At 33.5% G+C, this 18,825-nt stretch overlaps 1 protein-coding gene across 1 annotated transcript in view; it reads right to left on the reverse strand.

The window, feature by feature from the left end:
• The window catches only part of Ankrd31 (ankyrin repeat domain 31), a 190,863-nt gene that overhangs the window by 163,108 nt on the left and 8,930 nt on the right, over positions 1-18,825 (reverse strand). The window contains 3 exon segments of the mRNA XM_034636448.2: positions 1,943-1,983; positions 5,299-5,408; positions 10,481-10,554. Coding sequence (XP_034492339.2) covers positions 1,943-1,983; positions 5,299-5,408; positions 10,481-10,554 — 225 coding nt within the window.

Here is an 18,825-nt window from a genome sequence, read left to right on the forward strand (position 1 = left end):
GTCTTGTTCCTGTTTTTAGAGGAAATGCTTTCAGTTTTTCTGTTTAGAATGTGTTAGCCTTGGGTTTGTCATATTTAGCTTTTACAATTTTGAAGTATGTTCCTTCTATCCCTAATTTTTCAAGTGTTCTAAACATGAACAAATGCTGTATTTTTGTCAAATGCTTTCTCTGCATCTATTGAGATAACAAAGTGATTCTCATCTTTAAGTCTGTTTATGTGATGTATTACATTTATTGATTTCTCCATGTTAAAGGAGGGGAGGGGAAGAAGTTCAGTAGATTAGACAAAGGGGAAAGAAAGAAAGGGAGAGGGGACAGGAATAGAAAAGACAATAGAATAAATATAATTTTCCTATGAACACATTTGAAAATACTTAAATGAACCCCACCATCATGCCTACTCACAAGAATGGGATCCTAATTAGAATAAGATATATCCTTTGCTTATATAATTTTACCAAAATGGATTCTACTTAATTCTATAATTAAGAACCAATAAAATAAAATTTAAAACATACAGAAACTGAAACAAAATCAATAAGCTTCTTGTGCTGCTACACTAAAACCAATTGTGTATCTTGTATTTTTTTTTCTTTTTCTATCTTGTACTTCACTTGGATGTTTTACTTGCACCTGATTTTGTAACTGATCTTTTAGGAAATACTGATTTATTGAGTTTTATGGATCTTCCTAATGTTAACACATTTCATTATAAAACATCAAAAAAAATTACCTTCATAAATTTTATCTGTGATTTCACAAGAAAATTTGAAGCATTAGAAAATCATCAGGTAGGTCAAGGGGATGAACCCAGTTTTCCAAAATTGTAACTAGAAAGCTTCAACTTTTTCCACTGCCATCAAACACTATCAGCTGTTTTCCTTGAAGGAACCAGCATATTCCATTCCTTTAAAAAAAATGCCATATAACCAATGAAAATAGCCAATTTGTCAATTATGCTTCAAAGTTAGAAAATAAAAAAGTGAAACTAGTTTTCTTAACAATATTTACAATAAGTGCACTTGTACTTTCTTCAAGACTACTGTGTAATTCAGTACACACAGAAATGTTTTAAACACACTTGCTTTGTTATCACATAGGATATTAAAAAGATATATACTCAAGATTAAACATTTAATAAAATCAACAACTTTTCTGCTTTGTCACATTCTTTAGTGAAACTGGCTTTTTTTTTTTTTTTTTTAATGCTAGTACATGGCAGTGAAAAATAAGATAACCGCAGTATTGTTTGGTGCCACTGCACTGATTTCTACTAAGGTTCCAGCATTTTACCCACTGCTGCTTTAGCATTGTCACACAAATGGAAACACTATTAAAGGGGCAAATAATATGTTACTATTATTATGAAAATAGTTTTGACCTTAAGGGACTCCCAAAAAGAATATCAGGAACTCCTAGAGAGTTCTCAGGAATTCACAGAATATACTCAAAGAACTAAAAGAATAGTCTCCCAAAGTTTAATAGTTACACTAATTCTAATTTCAATAAGCTTTACAAATTCTTCCTTTATGTTATGCTATAAACTTGCTTTTAAAATATAAAAGAATCAATTTATCTTAATCTGATTCTGTCTTCTTATGAAATAAATCTTACCTGGAATGTTTGTAAAACACATTTATGCTACTAAATGGGCAATTATTTAAAAATCTACAATAATTCTGAAACTCTTTAAGAAAATAAAGACATACCTCAGATGTACAAAGTGACCAAAAAAAATGGGGCTAAAAAACCCACAACATGGGGCTAGGGTTGTGGCTCAGTGGTAGAGCACTTGCCTTGCACATATGAGGCACCTGGTTCAATCCTCAGCACCACATAAAATAAATAAATTAGTAAAACAAAGGTAATGTGTTCATGTTTAATTTAAAAAAAATTTTTTTAAACCCACAATATAATAAAGCCAAAAATTGGTATACTTACTGTGACACAGCTTGATTTTGTGCTGTTTCATCTTGAGGTTGCTAGGAAGAAAAACAGTAGTTTTTTTTATATGTGCTAATCTAATAAAACAAGCTAAAAAATTAACATTTAAGATAAGTCTTATATTATTTTATTGTGGCAAAATATACATAAAATTTACCATAATAACCATTTTTAGATGTATAGTTCTATGGTCTTCAGTAATTCAGTTGTTGTACAACCACTGCCACCATTCATCTCCGGAACATTGTTGGGTTCTCAAACTCCATATCCTAAACACGAATACTCTATTTCCTTCTCTCTCCACCCATGGCAACCATCATTCTACTCCTGTCTCTCTGAGTCTGACTATGCCAGGAACATCATAAAAGAGGCATCATACAATATTGTCATATGGGGACTACTTTATTTCACATAGTACAATGTCTTCAAGGTTCATCCATGTGGTAGCATGTATCAGTATTTTTCCTTTTTTTAAGGTTGAATAATCTCCATTTCAGGAATGTGTCACATTTTGTATACCCATTCATCATTGAGGACCCTTCCATTGCTTCCATCTTTCTTGGCTATTATAAATGCTGCTACTATGAAGATAAGTGTACAAATATTTCTTCAAGTCCCTGCTTTTAGTTCTTTCAGGTGTACCCTCAAAAGTAGAACTGCTAGATCATATAGTGTTACTATGTTTAAATTTTTGAGGAAACTGCCATATTTCCCATAGGACTATACCATTTTATATTCCCACCTGCAAAGCACAAAGATTTCAATTTCTCTACATCCTTATCAACACTTTTTTTTTTGTAGTTGTAGATGGACAGAATGACTTATTTTATTTGTTTATTTGTATGTGGTGCTGAGGATCAAACCCAGTGCCTCATGCATGCTAGGCAAGTGTTCTGCCACTGAACTATAGCCTCAGCCCTTTATAATGTCTTCTGACATTTTTAAATTTCCATTAAGTCTTTCTAGGTCCTTCTTAACATGTATTTTAATGAATCCACCTCTACATAGAGATAAGGGTACAGAAAGGGAAAAGGATTCAATCTGGATCCACACCTCTCAGACAGAGTCCTGCATTTCAGAGAAAGAAGTGGTAGAAGTGGCCTGCTTACAATAACTGCAAAACTGAATAATAATAATTATTATATTTATAATAATAATTTTATTTTATAATTATTAAAATGTTTTGTGATAATTTTAATTATTAAAATAATGCTTATTATATTATTTATTATTATTCCCTAACAAACAAGTATCTTTGAGGTGACCAAATATTGATTATGAGACTAGCAATGCCCACTGTATTACTCAAGGATCTCCAGAGACACAAAACCAATAGAGGTGTGTGTGTGTGTGTGTGTGTGTGTGTGCATGTATATACATATATATGGTATTTATTATAAAGAGTTGACTCCCATGATTATAGAAACTAAGTCCAAATCTTACACTGTAGGCTGTCAGGCTTGAGACCAAGAAAGTTAGGGCTGAAGTTTCAATCTGAAGGTCTTCAGGCAGAAAACCGAGAGAGCTGATGATACAGATGAAGTCTAAAGACCAGCAGGGAAAAGCTATCCAAAGTAGGCTGATAATCAAAGTAAGCTGATGGAGCAGTTGAGGTCCAAAGGCAGCCTGCTGGAGAATTCTCTCTTGCTGAGAGAGGCAGGTCTTTTTATTCAAATCAGGTATCAACTGATTTGATGAAGTCTACCCACAATACAGAGGGCAATCTGTTTTACTCAAGTATACTGATTTAAGTGATAATATCATCTGAAACATCATCACCGAAAAATATTTGAATATCATCTGAAACATTATCACAGAAAAATATTTGAATATCATCTGAAACATCATCACAGAAAAATATTTGACAAATTATTTGGATACTTCATGACTGAGTCAAGTTGACACACAAAATTAACCATCCCACACAACTTTGATAGATACAATGTCTCCAAACGTATCACTAAACTCTCCAACTGAAATCAAAATTTATTTATGTAAAATTTAAAAACTGATTCCTATGCAGCACATTTAAAAACTAGAAAAGCTATTGCAAGACCCAAACCAAAAGTATTTCAAGATTTCAAACCAAAGGTATTGAAAGATACCAAATCAAAGATCCTCTATTTCTTCTGTTTGTCCTTATTTAAAATAGGCCATAATTTCTAAAATATTCGTCTTTGAAGTTGAAATGCCAATTGGTATTTGAGTATTTAGGTAGCAATTACTTAGAACTCTGATTCAATTTATAAAAACAATATACTTCTTTCTTTAACTCGGAGAAAGTATTTTACCAGATCTCTCCATTTCTATATGTGATCAAATCAATTTCTCTATATAGTTAAGTTTCAAAAGGTTTATTTTCACAGTCCTTTAAAGCAATTTTTCCAAGCTAGCCAATCATTGGAAACTACTTGGGAGGCTTTCAAAAAATGGGAATTTCCAGGTTCTACATAAGCATAATCTGGAAATTCATATTTTTAAAAAGCTATCCAAAGTAGGTTGATAATCAAGCTTTCAAAACCATGTGCTAAGGTACATTCGAGGACCTGGTATAATAATTACATAGCAAATGCTTATAAGATAAATGGAAAAAAATATTCTTATTTCACAGTTACAGAAGCTAGAGGGAATTTTTTTCTTCATTCAGAAATTGTAAACCCAATTTTTAAACAAATTATTAGGAGTCAAATAAGGCTATCTTAGTTTCAAGGACAAATATTTGGTGTTAAATTTTTCTCTTTATCAGAAATAAATACTGTGATAAATCTTCCTAGCTACAATATTAAATAGACCCTCACAGACAGTCTTTGCAACTGCTGACAGTTTCTACTAACTGAAGTGCTTACTGAATTACCCCTTACCATTCCCCTTGGTGTTTGAAATCAGAAACAAAATTCTTAAGCTAAGTATGCGAATGTCTACACAACACACATATTCATACACATAAAACAACAGAAAGATTTTAAGCGGCCCAAATCTCAAATTGTATTATAAAGACTAGCATCTTCTTCACAAATTTAAGATGATCTCTGACATACAATGGAGATGAAAGTCTCAATTATTACATCCTATTTTAACCTTGTTCCTTTCTCTTCCATATCTCTAACAAAAAAAAAAAGAAAAAAGAAAGCTATGGGCAGGGGGGAATATTATATATCCCCCCCCAAAAAAACAAATGAACTTCATCAAAGCTGTAGTAAAGAAATAGAATGACTGATTAAGAGACTGTTTTTAAAGGGAGGAAAAAGGAAAAAAGCAAAATAGACAAAAGAATTGTCACTGTTAATTTTCCATTGAGATAACATTTTCAATTTTTAATAAGTGTGTATTCAATCATACTTATGTCTCCACACCTGTAATACTGTATCCGCACTAAGAACAGTCATCATCTTATTTTCATTCATTTGCTCTTGCAGACCCTCACTGAGTTTGTGCCCAAGTTGAATCTCAGGAGAAGGAATGCCTAGAATGAAATAAAATCATAAGTCATTTGCAATAGTTTTATTGATCTCCTTTGACTCAGGATTTCATAGATACTGCAAAATTTCATTAAAAGTCATTTTGTAGGAGCTAAGGATATAGCTCAGTGGTAATGAGGGTGATTAGCTTCTGCAACTCCCTGGGGTTCAATCCCCAGCATAAAAAAAAAAAAAAAAAAAAAAAAACTCAAAACCAAATAAAACCCTTTGTGTATAATTCCTTAACTGTCACTGTTATGTGCCAATGTTTTTCTTTTAAAGTTTCCAGTTAGCAGGAGACACATATGCTACACTGAATGAAATACTACTTTATTTCTCTGTTTCAGGATGAATGAATACAACCAATAAGTACAGAAAATGATATAGACTTAAATACCAAAAAATAAATAAATAAACTTTTCCCCCACTTCATTTTAGATCATATTTTAAAACTCATAATATTAGTAGATAATTGAAGAAAAACCAGTTTTGTTCTCAAAAAGGCAAATAAAACTCGTATTTTAATTTTTTTTCAAGTTCCTAAAAAAAATACCAAAAAAAATGAATAGTTTCTTTTTGCTTCATCCGTAGCAACAATGGAATAAAATGAAATGTACCTCTTATAGATCAAAAGATGGGAATGGATTAGAGGAAAATTAAACAAATGGTAAACAGCTTCCTACGGACAATGTTTATATCTCTCCCGAAATTCTCATGGTGAAGCCCTAACCCCTATGTGATGATATTAGGGGGGCCTGTGAGAGGTAATTAGGTTTAGATGAATTCACAGGAGTGGAGCCCTCATATGGGATTAGCATCCTTGTAAAACAAGGAGAGAAACCAGAGTGTTTTCTACATAAGTACACAGATCAGATCATATAAGCACACAGCAATATGCCAGCTGTCTGCAGGACAGAAAAAAGGCCCTCATCAAGCACCAAATGTCCCAGCACCTTGATCTTGAACCTTCAAGATCTTGGAATTCTTGAGAAATAAAATCTGTAGATTAATGGGGCTGGGGATGTGGCTCAAGCGGTAGCATGCTCGCCTGGCATGCGTGCGGCCCGGGTTCGATCCTCAGCACCACATACAAAGATGTTGTGTCCACCAATAACTAAAAAATAAATATTAAAATTCTCTCTCCCTCTCTCACTCTCTCTTTAAAAAAAAAAATCTGTAGATTAAGCCATTTAAGTTATTTTGTATAGCAGCCCAAGTCAACTAAGACACAGTTTGCCGCTCAACATAGGAAAAGAAAGAGCGTCCTTAAAAGTAACTCTGGATTTCTTACATTAGAATTCCAAAAAAACCTCCCAACTCAGAAAAAATGTGGCCAACTAAAATCGCAAAAAAGGCAAATTGGAAGCACACAGTGGGTAAAGTCTCATACTTCACTGAGCTTGCTGCCTATACCTATGAAACTTAATATGAATACTGTAGCCACCTACTCTGTATAGGATATTTTCCTTACCTCGTACAAAAATGTACTAAAACCTAAAGATGATAAAATAATGTAGTGATGGCACAGAAATAGTCACATAGATCAGTGAAACAAAATGGAGTGGGAAATATATATGTGTATATATGACAATAATTTTATTTTAAACAGAACAAGATTACTCAAAAAATAATATTGGATTTCTTTAGCTATTCTGGGTCTCTTACTTTTCCAGATGAATGGAATCACCATTTGACCCAGCTATCCCTCTCCTCAGTATATACCCAAAGGACTTAAAAACAGCAAACTACAGGGACATAACCACAACAACATTTATAGCAGCACAATTCACAATAGCTAAACTCTGGATCCAACCTAGATGCCCTTCAATAGATGAATGGATAAAAAAAAATGTGGCTTATATACACAATGGAATATTACTCAGCAATAAAAGAGAATAGAATCATGGCATTTGCAGGTAAATAGATAGAGTTAGTGAACATAATGCTAAGTGAAGTTAGCCAATCCAAAAAAAAATGCCTAATGTTTTCTTTGATATAGGGAGGCTGATTCATAGTGGGATAGGGAGAGGGAGCATGGGAGCAATAGATGAACTCTAGATAGGGCAAAAGGGTTGGAGGGGAAGGGAGGGGAGCATGGAGTTAGAAATGATGGTAGAATATGATGATCATTATTATCCAAAGTACATGTATGAAGACATGAATTGGTGTTAATATATTTTGTATACAACCAGATATGAAAAATCGTGCTCTATGTGTAATAAAAATTGTAATGCATTCCGCTGTCATATATAAATAAAAATTTAAAAAATATTGGATGTGTAACTATTAGAATAAAAAAATGTTTAAAATAATAATATTGAGGCAAGTGGCCAACCATTTGAAAAAATAAAGTTAGATCCTTTTTATTTCCCCATATGCCAAAATACTCTAAAGATATTAAAGATATGAATGCAAAAGACATAAATAAATGGAAATAAAGATAGAATATATTTTACAGTTTTGAGGTAGGTAAAGTAATTCTATGTTTGGGGAAAAAAAAAAGAAACCCTGACAGAAAAGACTGACAGATTATACTATATACTTTACCACAAAATATATCATGAACAACATTAAAAGGTAACGAAGAAACTGGGTAAAACTATAATACATATGGCACAAGTTTGTATCTTTTACACATAAAATGCTCTTATAAATTAAAATATTAGGAAACATATGCAAGCAATTCACATTCAAAAAATAATTACCTGGCAAAAAGTTAATATGTCTTGCTGAATCTAGGGGATAAAAACCGTCCTAGGGGCAATATGTATCAACAGCTGATGTGTAAACCCCTTAACAGTAAATCAACTTCTATATTATTCTTCTAAGGTAATAATCAGAAAAGTAAGCTATGGTAGATGTACAAAGATATTTATATTTGTAATAATATTGAGAAACATCATAAACATGTTTATTTTAAATAAAATACATTCATATGATGGAATAATATGTAGCAATTTAAAAGGTTGGTAGGCTTGTTTGGTACCTCTTTATAGCAACAACTGAGGATGCTCTGGCACTTGCCATATTCTACAAAATTCCCAAAGAGGAGTCAAGACTAAAAACAATGGTCATATTAGATTTGAAGGTGCTGAAGCAGGATGATCTTGTGGTAGGCTAAGATACACTTAATAAATTCATGAAAGTCTACTGTGAACAGGGTTTGTCAATGAGATAAACTGGAATCCAATTTGACAATCAGTTGGTCAATGAAAGAGACACACCTAGTGCAAAGGAAGGATGAAGGTTCAATTAATGTATTCCAGTAGCAGATAGGTGTCTTCTTAAAAGAAAACTTGCTACTTTCCTCCAAAACATTATTCTCATAGAGTACATTCTCAGTTGAAAACAATAATTTGGTTTCACTACAGTCTTTACTACCAAAGTATAGTTTTCTCTTATTTCTTTATTTTCCCCTTCCCCAGTCCTTTACTGTGCATAAAGTAACAAAGCATGTGACCAAGAATATTGCCTTTTTAAAAAAAACTAAATGGCCAATGTATGCTTTGATCAAAATCAAATAGAGATGGGATGGGGAAAAATATTGGTTCTGTAAAAATAACAAACTATCTTCATTAGTAGCATGCTTACTCAGCTTTTCTGTTTCACTAAGTTATTTTATTTTCACTATTGTAACTAAAAAGTAAACAAAACATAAAATCCTTGCATATCTTATTTGATTGGAAATATTTAATGGTTTTTACTTGTTGTTGTAAATCAATAACAATTTTATAACTTTTTTATATGTAGTTGTTATATGTAGGGCAATCTGTACTTAAGTAGGGAAAAATTACTTCAAAAAAATAATGCTAGGTAGTTTTCCCTTCATTCAAGCATTTCTTGTTTAAATGAACTTCTTACTTAAAATGAAAAATTAAAGTTAAAAAAAATTACACAAGATTGTGGTAGATCAATATAGACAAGGAAAGAACCACATGTAAAAATGATAACAATTATGAAGATATTCATCTGGCATAAAAAAACTCTGGAAGGATATACCAATACTAAACACTGGCAAAGAAAGCAGACTACAGAAGGAAGGAGTAAGGGATGAAAATAACCATGGTAAGTAGTTATTGTCCTTTTCAGTTTCTACATTATATATTTCATAATTTAAAATTATTTTATATTGTTAATAACTGACAAAAATAATAAATGTCAATTCATTTGGTAAAGGAAAGGGAAGGAAAGTGTGGTTGGAATATTCAAACAATGTTTTTCAAGTTCCTAAAAAAATATCAAAAAAAATGAAAAAGCGTGGTTGGAATATTCAAACAAATCTCTAACTCCTTTCTGGTAGCACTTTATAAATCGTAAGATGGCATTCTGAAGACCCATATTACACATTGTCTCTTCCAACTGCCAAGTAGAAAAAATACTTAAAGGAGAAACTGTGATCTTCCATTAGGCTACCAGATATGTACAGTAAAAGGACTCTGTACACAAACAGTACACAAAAATTAAAAGACCTTCGTGGGTATTAAAAATTGTTTTACTCTGTTTTACACCAATTCCTAGACATCCTCCAAAATAAAAGGAAGGTTCACAGAAAAAAAATCCATACAAAGAAATAATCTACATTTAGTCAGCTACTGCAGAATTGATCTTGTAAGATGCAGTTTTCTAGAAATATTTAAATCAACCTAGAAGTGGGCACAGGAAGTACAGCTAATTGGTAAGTGAAATGTAATTTTTAAAAATAAACATACCAAGTATATGTGATGTAATTTTAGTCTGTAAGAATAAGTGTAGTTATTAAGAAATATTATTTACTTTTACGAATAAGCTATAGGTTTAAGGTAGAGATTTTGGCAGTCAGGGGGAGACAAGCTATCAAGAGTGCTACTTTAATGTCTATGGATCATTTCTAGGAGTCTTAAATATCTTCTGGAAGCTACAATTCCCATTTTTGTCCCTTCTATACCTTAACAGACCTTACAGTCTTCTGTTACACATATTTATAAGAAACTAACTTTGCATAAAGTTAAGAATAAGACTAAATATAAAATTGTGGTAATGGAACAATAATAGTTGGGAAAATAATATGAGAATTCTTATTGAAAAGAATCATTCTCACCTTGGCACAATCCACTTATACCAGGATGAACACTGAACTCAGATCTAAGAGATTTGTCTTGATCAAAGAATAACCTTTTGAATACCAAAAGAGAAAGCACATTATTATCATGTCTCTGAAACAAAGACTAAGATTTTAACTATCATTTTTATTGTACTTATGCTTGCTAAAATTCTTAGTTACACCACTTTTAACATTTTTATTTCAAAGTATTATTTCAGAAATGCCCACTTTAATTTTTGGATTTATTTCTCACTATGTTTGAGACAGCATCAATGTGAGGAAAAGAGAAGACACACAGCCTTAGCCTTTGAGAAACTCTAAATCTAATGAGGGATATACAATTTTAAAATAACAGTAATTCTCCCTGGTAAGTATGCTACTCAGCAGACATAAGTATTTATCTTTTATACTGAAAAGGTAGGCAAAGAAAATTAGGTATGTGATGAATACCTATAGACTCAGTTACAAGGGAGCCTGAGGCAGGAGGATCACAAGTTTGAGCCTAGTGTGGGCAATATAATAGGATGCCATCCCAAAAAATATATTTAAAAAAATGGGCAAAGGACTTGAAAAGACATTTCTGCAAAAAGGAAGTACAAATGGTCAGTAAATACATAAAAAGATGCCCAATATCACTAATCATTAGGGAAATCAAAATCATGTGATATGCCACTTCACAATCCTTAGGACCGCTGTTGTTAAAAAAAAAAAAATTTAAAGTATTGGTAAGGATGTGAAGAAACTGGAATGCATATGTATTGCTGGTGGAAATGCAAAGTGGCATTACTATGAAAAATGGTATGGTGATTCTTAAACTTATTAAAAAGAACTGCCACTTGATTTAGCAATTCTGCTTCTGGGTACATATGAAAAAAAAAAACTAAAAGCAGGGACTTGAACACATCGTTGTATAACTGTGTTCAGAGAAGCATGATTAATAAGAGCCAAAAGGAGGAAACAACCAAATGTCCCTTAATGGATACATGGATAAATATGGCATAAACATACAATGGAATAGTACTCTGTTTTAAAAAGAAATGCAGATAGATATATGCTGTAACATGAATGAATCTTGAAGACATTATGCTAAGTGAAATAATCCAGACTCAAAAAAGCAAATATTACATGATTCTACTCATATGAGGTACCTAGAGTAGTCAAATTCATAGAGACAAAAGGTAAAATAGTGGTTGGTATGGATGGAAGGAGAGGAGAATGAGGAGTTATGATTTAACATCATATGATGTCACTACAGGATGATTAGGAAATAGTAATGGTTGAAGAACAATGTCAATGTACTTAAATATACACTTTAAAATGGTAGATATGGGGCTGAAGCTGTAGCTCAGTGGCAGAGCACTTTCCTAGCATGCACAGGGCACTGGGTTCAATCCTCAGCACCACATAAAAGAAAATAAATAAAATAAAGGCATTCTGTCCATCTACAACTACAAAAAAAATTTTTTTTAATGGTAAATACGGTGCCAGGTACAGTGGTACCTATAATCCTAGCAGCTTGGTAGTCTGAGACGGAGGATCACCAGTTCAAAGCCAGCCTCAGCAATTTAGCAAGGCCCTAAGAAACTTAGTGAGACGTCTCTACATAAAATATAACAAAGGGCTGGGGATGTGGCTCAGTAGTTAAATGCCCCTGGGTTCAATCCCCAGTGGGGGGGAGGATGGTATAGATATGGTAAATTTTATGTAATGCACATTTTACTACAATAAAAATTAAAAAAACAAAACAGTTTTCTAAAATCTAAGAATGCAAAAATGAATCATCTATGCTAAGGCATGCATGTGTAGTTTGGTACTAAGGGCTTTTGTTTACTTACTTGTTCATGTTCCTTTCTACTTTTTTAACTGAAAATTTCAAATACAAGTACTAACTCTGCCCCCTGCTGGTCTCCCAATAGATTTTTTGTCTTTTTTAGTTTTTTAAAGAATTTAACCTTTATTTGTTGTTTTAATGTGGTACTAAAGATCAAACCCAGAGCCTCACCTGTGCTAGGCAAGCATTCTACCACTGAGCCACAACCCAAGTCCCCCAATGGACTATTTTAAAGTGAACTCTAAATACAATAACCATTTCATATGAAAATATTTTGTATGTTAACTCTCAAATACAAAAATTTAATATAACAATAATCATGTCTTTGAAAATAACCATATCATTACACCTAAGAAGTCAATAATTCCTTAATGTTATTAAATTTAGGCTGTGGTAAGCAGATTATAAAATAGCTCCTGATATGTATACCCTATGTAATTTCTTCCCTTGAGTATAGGCTGGACCCAGTAACTCTTCTAATGAACAGAATATAGAAAATACAATAGAATGTTACTTCTGAGACTAGCTCACAAGAAGACATGGGCTTGAATCATGTTCTCCCTTTTATACTCTCTCTTCTTCCCTCTGATGAAAGTCAGCATGTCATGCTGTGAACTATACTATGGAAAAGCCTACACAGTAAACTTAAAGTGGCCTCCAGTCAAGAGTCAAAGATGAAGCTGTGGTAAGGATATGGGGAGGGGTACACATATACATTGCTGGTAGGACTACAAATTGGTGCAATCACTCTGAAAAGCAGTATGGAGATTCCTCAAAAAACTAGGAATGGAACCAACATTTGACCCAGCTATCCCACTCCTCAGTATATATCCAAAGGAGTTAAAATTAGCATACTACTATCCTGTATATTTCCAGTAAAATGTTAATTAGACTTAAGCACACACTTGTAATCCTAGCAGCTCCAGAGGCACAGCAGGAGAATCATGAGTTCAAAGCAAGCCTCAGCAATTTAGAGAGGCCCTAAACAACTTAGTGAGACCCTATCTCAAAATAAAAATATAAAAACTACAGAACACTAAAGAAAGAAATTGAAGAAGAACTTAGAAGACAGAAAGATCTCCCATGTTCTTGGATAGACAAGAGTTAATATTGTCACAATGGTCATACTACCAAAAGCACTATGCAAATTTAACGCAATTCCTGAAATTTCAATGACATTCTTCATAGAAATAGAAAAAGCAGTCATGAAATTCATTTGGAAAAATAAGAGGCCCAGATTATTCAAAGCAATACTTAGTGAGAAAAGCAAAGCAGGAGACCTCATAATACCAGACCTTAAATTATACAACAGAGCTATAGTAAAAAAAAACAGCATGATATTGGCACAAAAATGGCAAGAAGACCAATGGAACAGAATGGTAGAGACAGAGACAAACCCACAAAAATACAGTTATCTCATTCCTAGACAAAGGTGCCAAAAGCATACACTGGAGAAAAGATAGCCTCTTCAACAAATGGTATTGGGAAAATTGGAAATCTATATGTAGCAGAATGAAATTTAACCCCTATTTCTCATGCCACACAAAACTCAACTCAAAGTGGATCAAAGACCTACGCATTAGACCAGAAACCCTATACCAACTAGATGAAAAATGTAGATCCAATACATCATCATGTCAACTTAGGAAAAGAATTCCTCAACTAGACTCCTAAAGTGCAAGAAGTAAATTAAGTATCAATAAGTAGAAGGCCATCAAATTAAAAAGCTTCTTAACAACAAAGGGAATAATCAATAACATGAAGAGGAAGCTTATAGAATGGAAGAGAATCTTTGCCACCTACACCTCAGAGAGAACATAAATCTCCAGGATATATTAAGAACTCAAAAAAATTACCACCAACAGAACAAACAACCCAATAATGGGCAAAGGAAATGAACAGGCACTTCACAGAAGAAGAAATACAAGTGGTCAACAAATACATTAAAAAATGTTCAACATCTCTAGCAATTAGAGAAATGCAAATTGGCATTTATACACAATGGAGTATTACTCTGCATTAAAAAATGACAAAATCATAGAATTTACAGGGAAATGGATGGCATTAGAGCAGATTATGCTAAGTGAAGCTAGCCAATCCCTAAAAAACAAATGCCAAATGTCTTCTTTGATATAAGGAGAGTAACTAAGAACAGAGTAGGGTCGAAGAGCATGAGAAGAAGATTAACATTAAACAGGGATGAGAGGTGGGAGGGAAAGGGAGAGAGAAGAGAAAATGCATGGAAACGGAAGGAGACCCTCAGAGTTATACAAAAGTACATACAAGAGGAAGTGAGGGGAAGGGGAAAAATAATACAAGGGGGACAAACGAATGTCAGTAGAGGGGGCAGAGAGAGAAGAGGGGAGGGGAGGGGAGGGGAGGTGTGATAGTAGAGGATAGGAAAGGCAGCAGAATACAACAGACACTAGTATGGCAATATGTAAATCAATGGATGTGTAACTGATGTGATTCTGCAATCTGTATATGGGGTAAAAATGGGAGCTCATAACCCACTTGAATCAAATTGTGAAATATGATATATCAAGAACTATGTAATGTTTTGAACAGCCAACAATAAAAAATTAAAAAAAAAAAAAAACAACTACACTAAGATTCCATCTCACTCTAATCAGAATGGCAACAATCAAGAACACAAGTAACAATAAATGTTGGCAAGGATGTGGGGAGGGGTACACATATACATTGCTGGTAAGAGTACAAATTGGTGCAATCACTCTGAAACGCAGTATGGAGATTCCTCAAAAAAACTAGAAATGGAACCAACATTTGACCCAGCTATCCCACTCCTCAGTATATATCCAAAGGAGTTAAAATTAGCATACTACTATCCTGTATATTTCCAGTAAAATGTTAATTAGACTTAAGCACACACTTGTAATCCTAGCAGCTCCAGAGGCACAGCAGGAGAATCATGAGTTCAAAGCAAGCCTCAGCAATTTAGAGAGGCCCTAAACAACTTAGTGAGACCCTATCTCAAAATAAAAATATAAAAACTACAGAACACTAAAGAAAGAAATTGAAGAAGAACTTAGAAGACAGAAAGATCTCCCATGTTCTTGGATAGACAAGAGTTAATATTGTCACAATGGTCATACTACCAAAAGCACTATGCAAATTTAACGCAATTCCTGAAATTTCAATGACATTCTTCATAGAAATAGAAAAAGCAGTCATGAAATTCATTTGGAAAAATAAGAGGCCCAGATTATTCAAAGCAATACTTAGTGAGAAAAGCAAAGCAGGAGACCTCATAATACCAGACCTTAAATTATACAACAGAGCTATAGTAAAAAAAAACAGCATGATATTGGCACAAAAATGGCAAGAAGACCAATGGAACAGAATGGTAGAGACAGAGACAAACCCACAAAAATACAGTTATCTCATTCCTAGACAAAGGTGCCAAAAGCATACACTGGAGAAAAGATAGCCTCTTCAACAAATGGTATTGGGAAAATTGGAAATCTATATGTAGCAGAATGAAATTTAACCCCTATTTCTCATGCCACACAAAACTCAACTCAAAGTGGATCAAAGACCTACGCATTAGACCAGAAACCCTATACCAACTAGATGAAAAATGTAGATCCAATACATCATCATGTCAACTTAGGAAAAGAATTCCTCAACTAGACTCCTAAAGTGCAAGAAGTAAATTAAGTATCAATAAGTAGAAGGCCATCAAATTAAAAAGCTTCTTAACAACAAAGGGAATAATCAATAACATGAAGAGGAAGCTTATAGAATGGAAGAGAATCTTTGCCACCTACACCTCAGAGAGAACATAAATCTCCAGGATATATTAAGAACTCAAAAAAATTACCACCAACAGAACAAACAACCCAATAATGGGCAAAGGAAATGAACAGGCACTTCACAGAAGAAGAAATACAAGTGGTCAACAAATACATTAAAAAATGTTCAACATCTCTAGCAATTAGAGAAATGCAAATTGGCATTTATACACAATGGAGTATTACTCTGCATTAAAAAATGACAAAATCATAGAATTTACAGGGAAATGGATGGCATTAGAGCAGATTATGCTAAGTGAAGCTAGCCAATCCCTAAAAAACAAATGCCAAATGTCTTCTTTGATATAAGGAGAGTAACTAAGAACAGAGTAGGGTCGAAGAGCATGAGAAGAAGATTAACATTAAACAGGGATGAGAGGTGGGAGGGAAAGGGAGAGAGAAGAGAAAATGCATGGAAACGGAAGGAGACCCTCAGAGTTATACAAAAGTACATACAAGAGGAAGTGAGGGGAAGGGGAAAAATAATACAAGGGGGACAAACGAATGTCAGTAGAGGGGGCAGAGAGAGAAGAGGGGAGGGGAGGGGAGGGGAGGTGTGATAGTAGAGGATAGGAAAGGCAGCAGAATACAACAGACACTAGTATGGCAATATGTAAATCAATGGATGTGTAACTGATGTGATTCTGCAATCTGTATATGGGGTAAAAATGGGAGCTCATAACCCACTTGAATCAAATTGTGAAATATGATATATCAAGAACTATGTAATGTTTTGAACAGCCAACAATAAAAAATTAAAAAAAAAAAAAAAACAACTACACTAAGATTCCATCTCACTCTAATCAGAATGGCAACAATCAAGAACACAAGTAACAATAAATGTTGGCAAGGATGTGGGGAGGGGTACACATATACATTGCTGGTAAGAGTACAAATTGGTGCAATCACTCTGAAACGCAGTATGGAGATTCCTCAAAAAAACTAGAAATGGAACCAACATTTGACCCAGCTATCCCACTCCTCAGTATATATCCAAAGGAGTTAAAATTAGCATACTACAATGACACAGCCACATCAATGTTTATAGCAGCTCAATTCACAAAAGCTATGACACCAACCTAAGGGCTCTTCAACAGATGAATAGATAAAGAAAACATGGTACACATACATAACATAATATTACATAGGAAAATGTTGAATTTTAGAATAAGTTGTAACACAGGAAAAGAAAACTAATAATAGTCATATTTTTCCAACTGTGTCTCTTCATAATCACTATGTTCAATTCAGGATCAAAAAATATAAGTGTGGGCTGCGGATGTGGCTCAAGCAGTAACGCACTCGCCTGGCATGCGCGGGGTACTGGGTTCGATCCTCAGCCATAAAATAAAGATGTTGTGTCCACCAAAAACTAAAAAATAAATATTAAAAAAATTCTCCCTCTCTCTCTCTCTAAAATATATATGTGTGTGTGTGTGTGTGTGTGTGTGTGTGTACCTTGATACACATTTACATTTAAATACTATGTCTTTTTACTTTCTTTTAAAATCTATTGATTATCCTTTCTTCCCTGACCCATTGAAATTTATTTATTGAAAAAACTGAGTTGTGTTTCCTATGGAGTATTCCACATTTTGGAATTGCTGATTTCATGTCATCTAACATGTTCCTCTGTCCCTGTATATTTCCAGTAAAATGTTAATTAGACTTAGAAGTCTGATCTAATTAAAGCTCACTTTTGGAGAACATGTAGGTACTTAAAAAAAGCAATAACAGAGTATGATTGATATTCTTTTTGTGATGTTAGTGCCCATTGATGACCACTGCCTACATCCACTCATTACTTCATAGGGAATAAATGGAATGGGGTATTTTAGTTTATCATTCTTTCTCAATTTATTATTAGAAGTACATATATTAAAAATCTTTTGCTCATTAGTTTGTAATTACACTCAGTTAAGACACATTATAAGGGAACTAGGAAAGGTAAGATAAATGCCAATTAGCAGAGAACTAGGAAAGGTAAGATAAATGCCAATTCTTTCTCTTTCTTGACTAGTTTTCAGAATAAAATAAAGCTTTTTAAAGACTATTTGGAACTTATAGATTTAAATCCACTGCTGTTATTATTATTATCAAATTCTTCCATTTTTGCCTAGTAAAAACTTCTTCAAAGTGGCTCATGATGATCTTACTTGTTATGGGCTGAACTGTGTCCCCACAAATTTCTTATGTTGAAAACCTTAACCACTAATGTGACTTTATTTGGAGATAAACACTTTAAAGAGGTAATCTAGATTAAATGAGGTCACTAGGATCTCATTTAATAAGTCTAGGGCCCTTCTATGTAAGTACAACTGAGGAAAAGACCATGTGAAGATACAAGAAGAAAACACTGCTTACAAGCCAAGTAGAGAGGCCTTAGGAGAAACCAACCCTGCTGGCACCTTGATCTTGGACCTCTAGCCTCCAGAACTGTGATTGAATTAATTTATTCATTTAAGCCACCAAGTCTGTAGAATTTTGTTAGGGTATCCCAAGCAAACTAATAACACCATTAGTTCTTAACTATCTTCACGGCATAAGATATTCCAGGTTCATCTTAAACATCTCTTGCCTCAGACCTAAAACATCATTTCCAGTGAGACCTTTGCTCCTTTTAGGAGAAAGCCATATTTACAGTCCATAAATTAATAATTATCATTAATAATGTGATTACTTAAGAAAGTTATTTT

The sequence above is a fragment of the Marmota flaviventris genome, chromosome 5 (assembly GCF_047511675.1).
Source record: "Marmota flaviventris isolate mMarFla1 chromosome 5, mMarFla1.hap1, whole genome shotgun sequence".
Classification (NCBI taxonomy): Eukaryota; Metazoa; Chordata; class Mammalia; order Rodentia; family Sciuridae; genus Marmota; species Marmota flaviventris.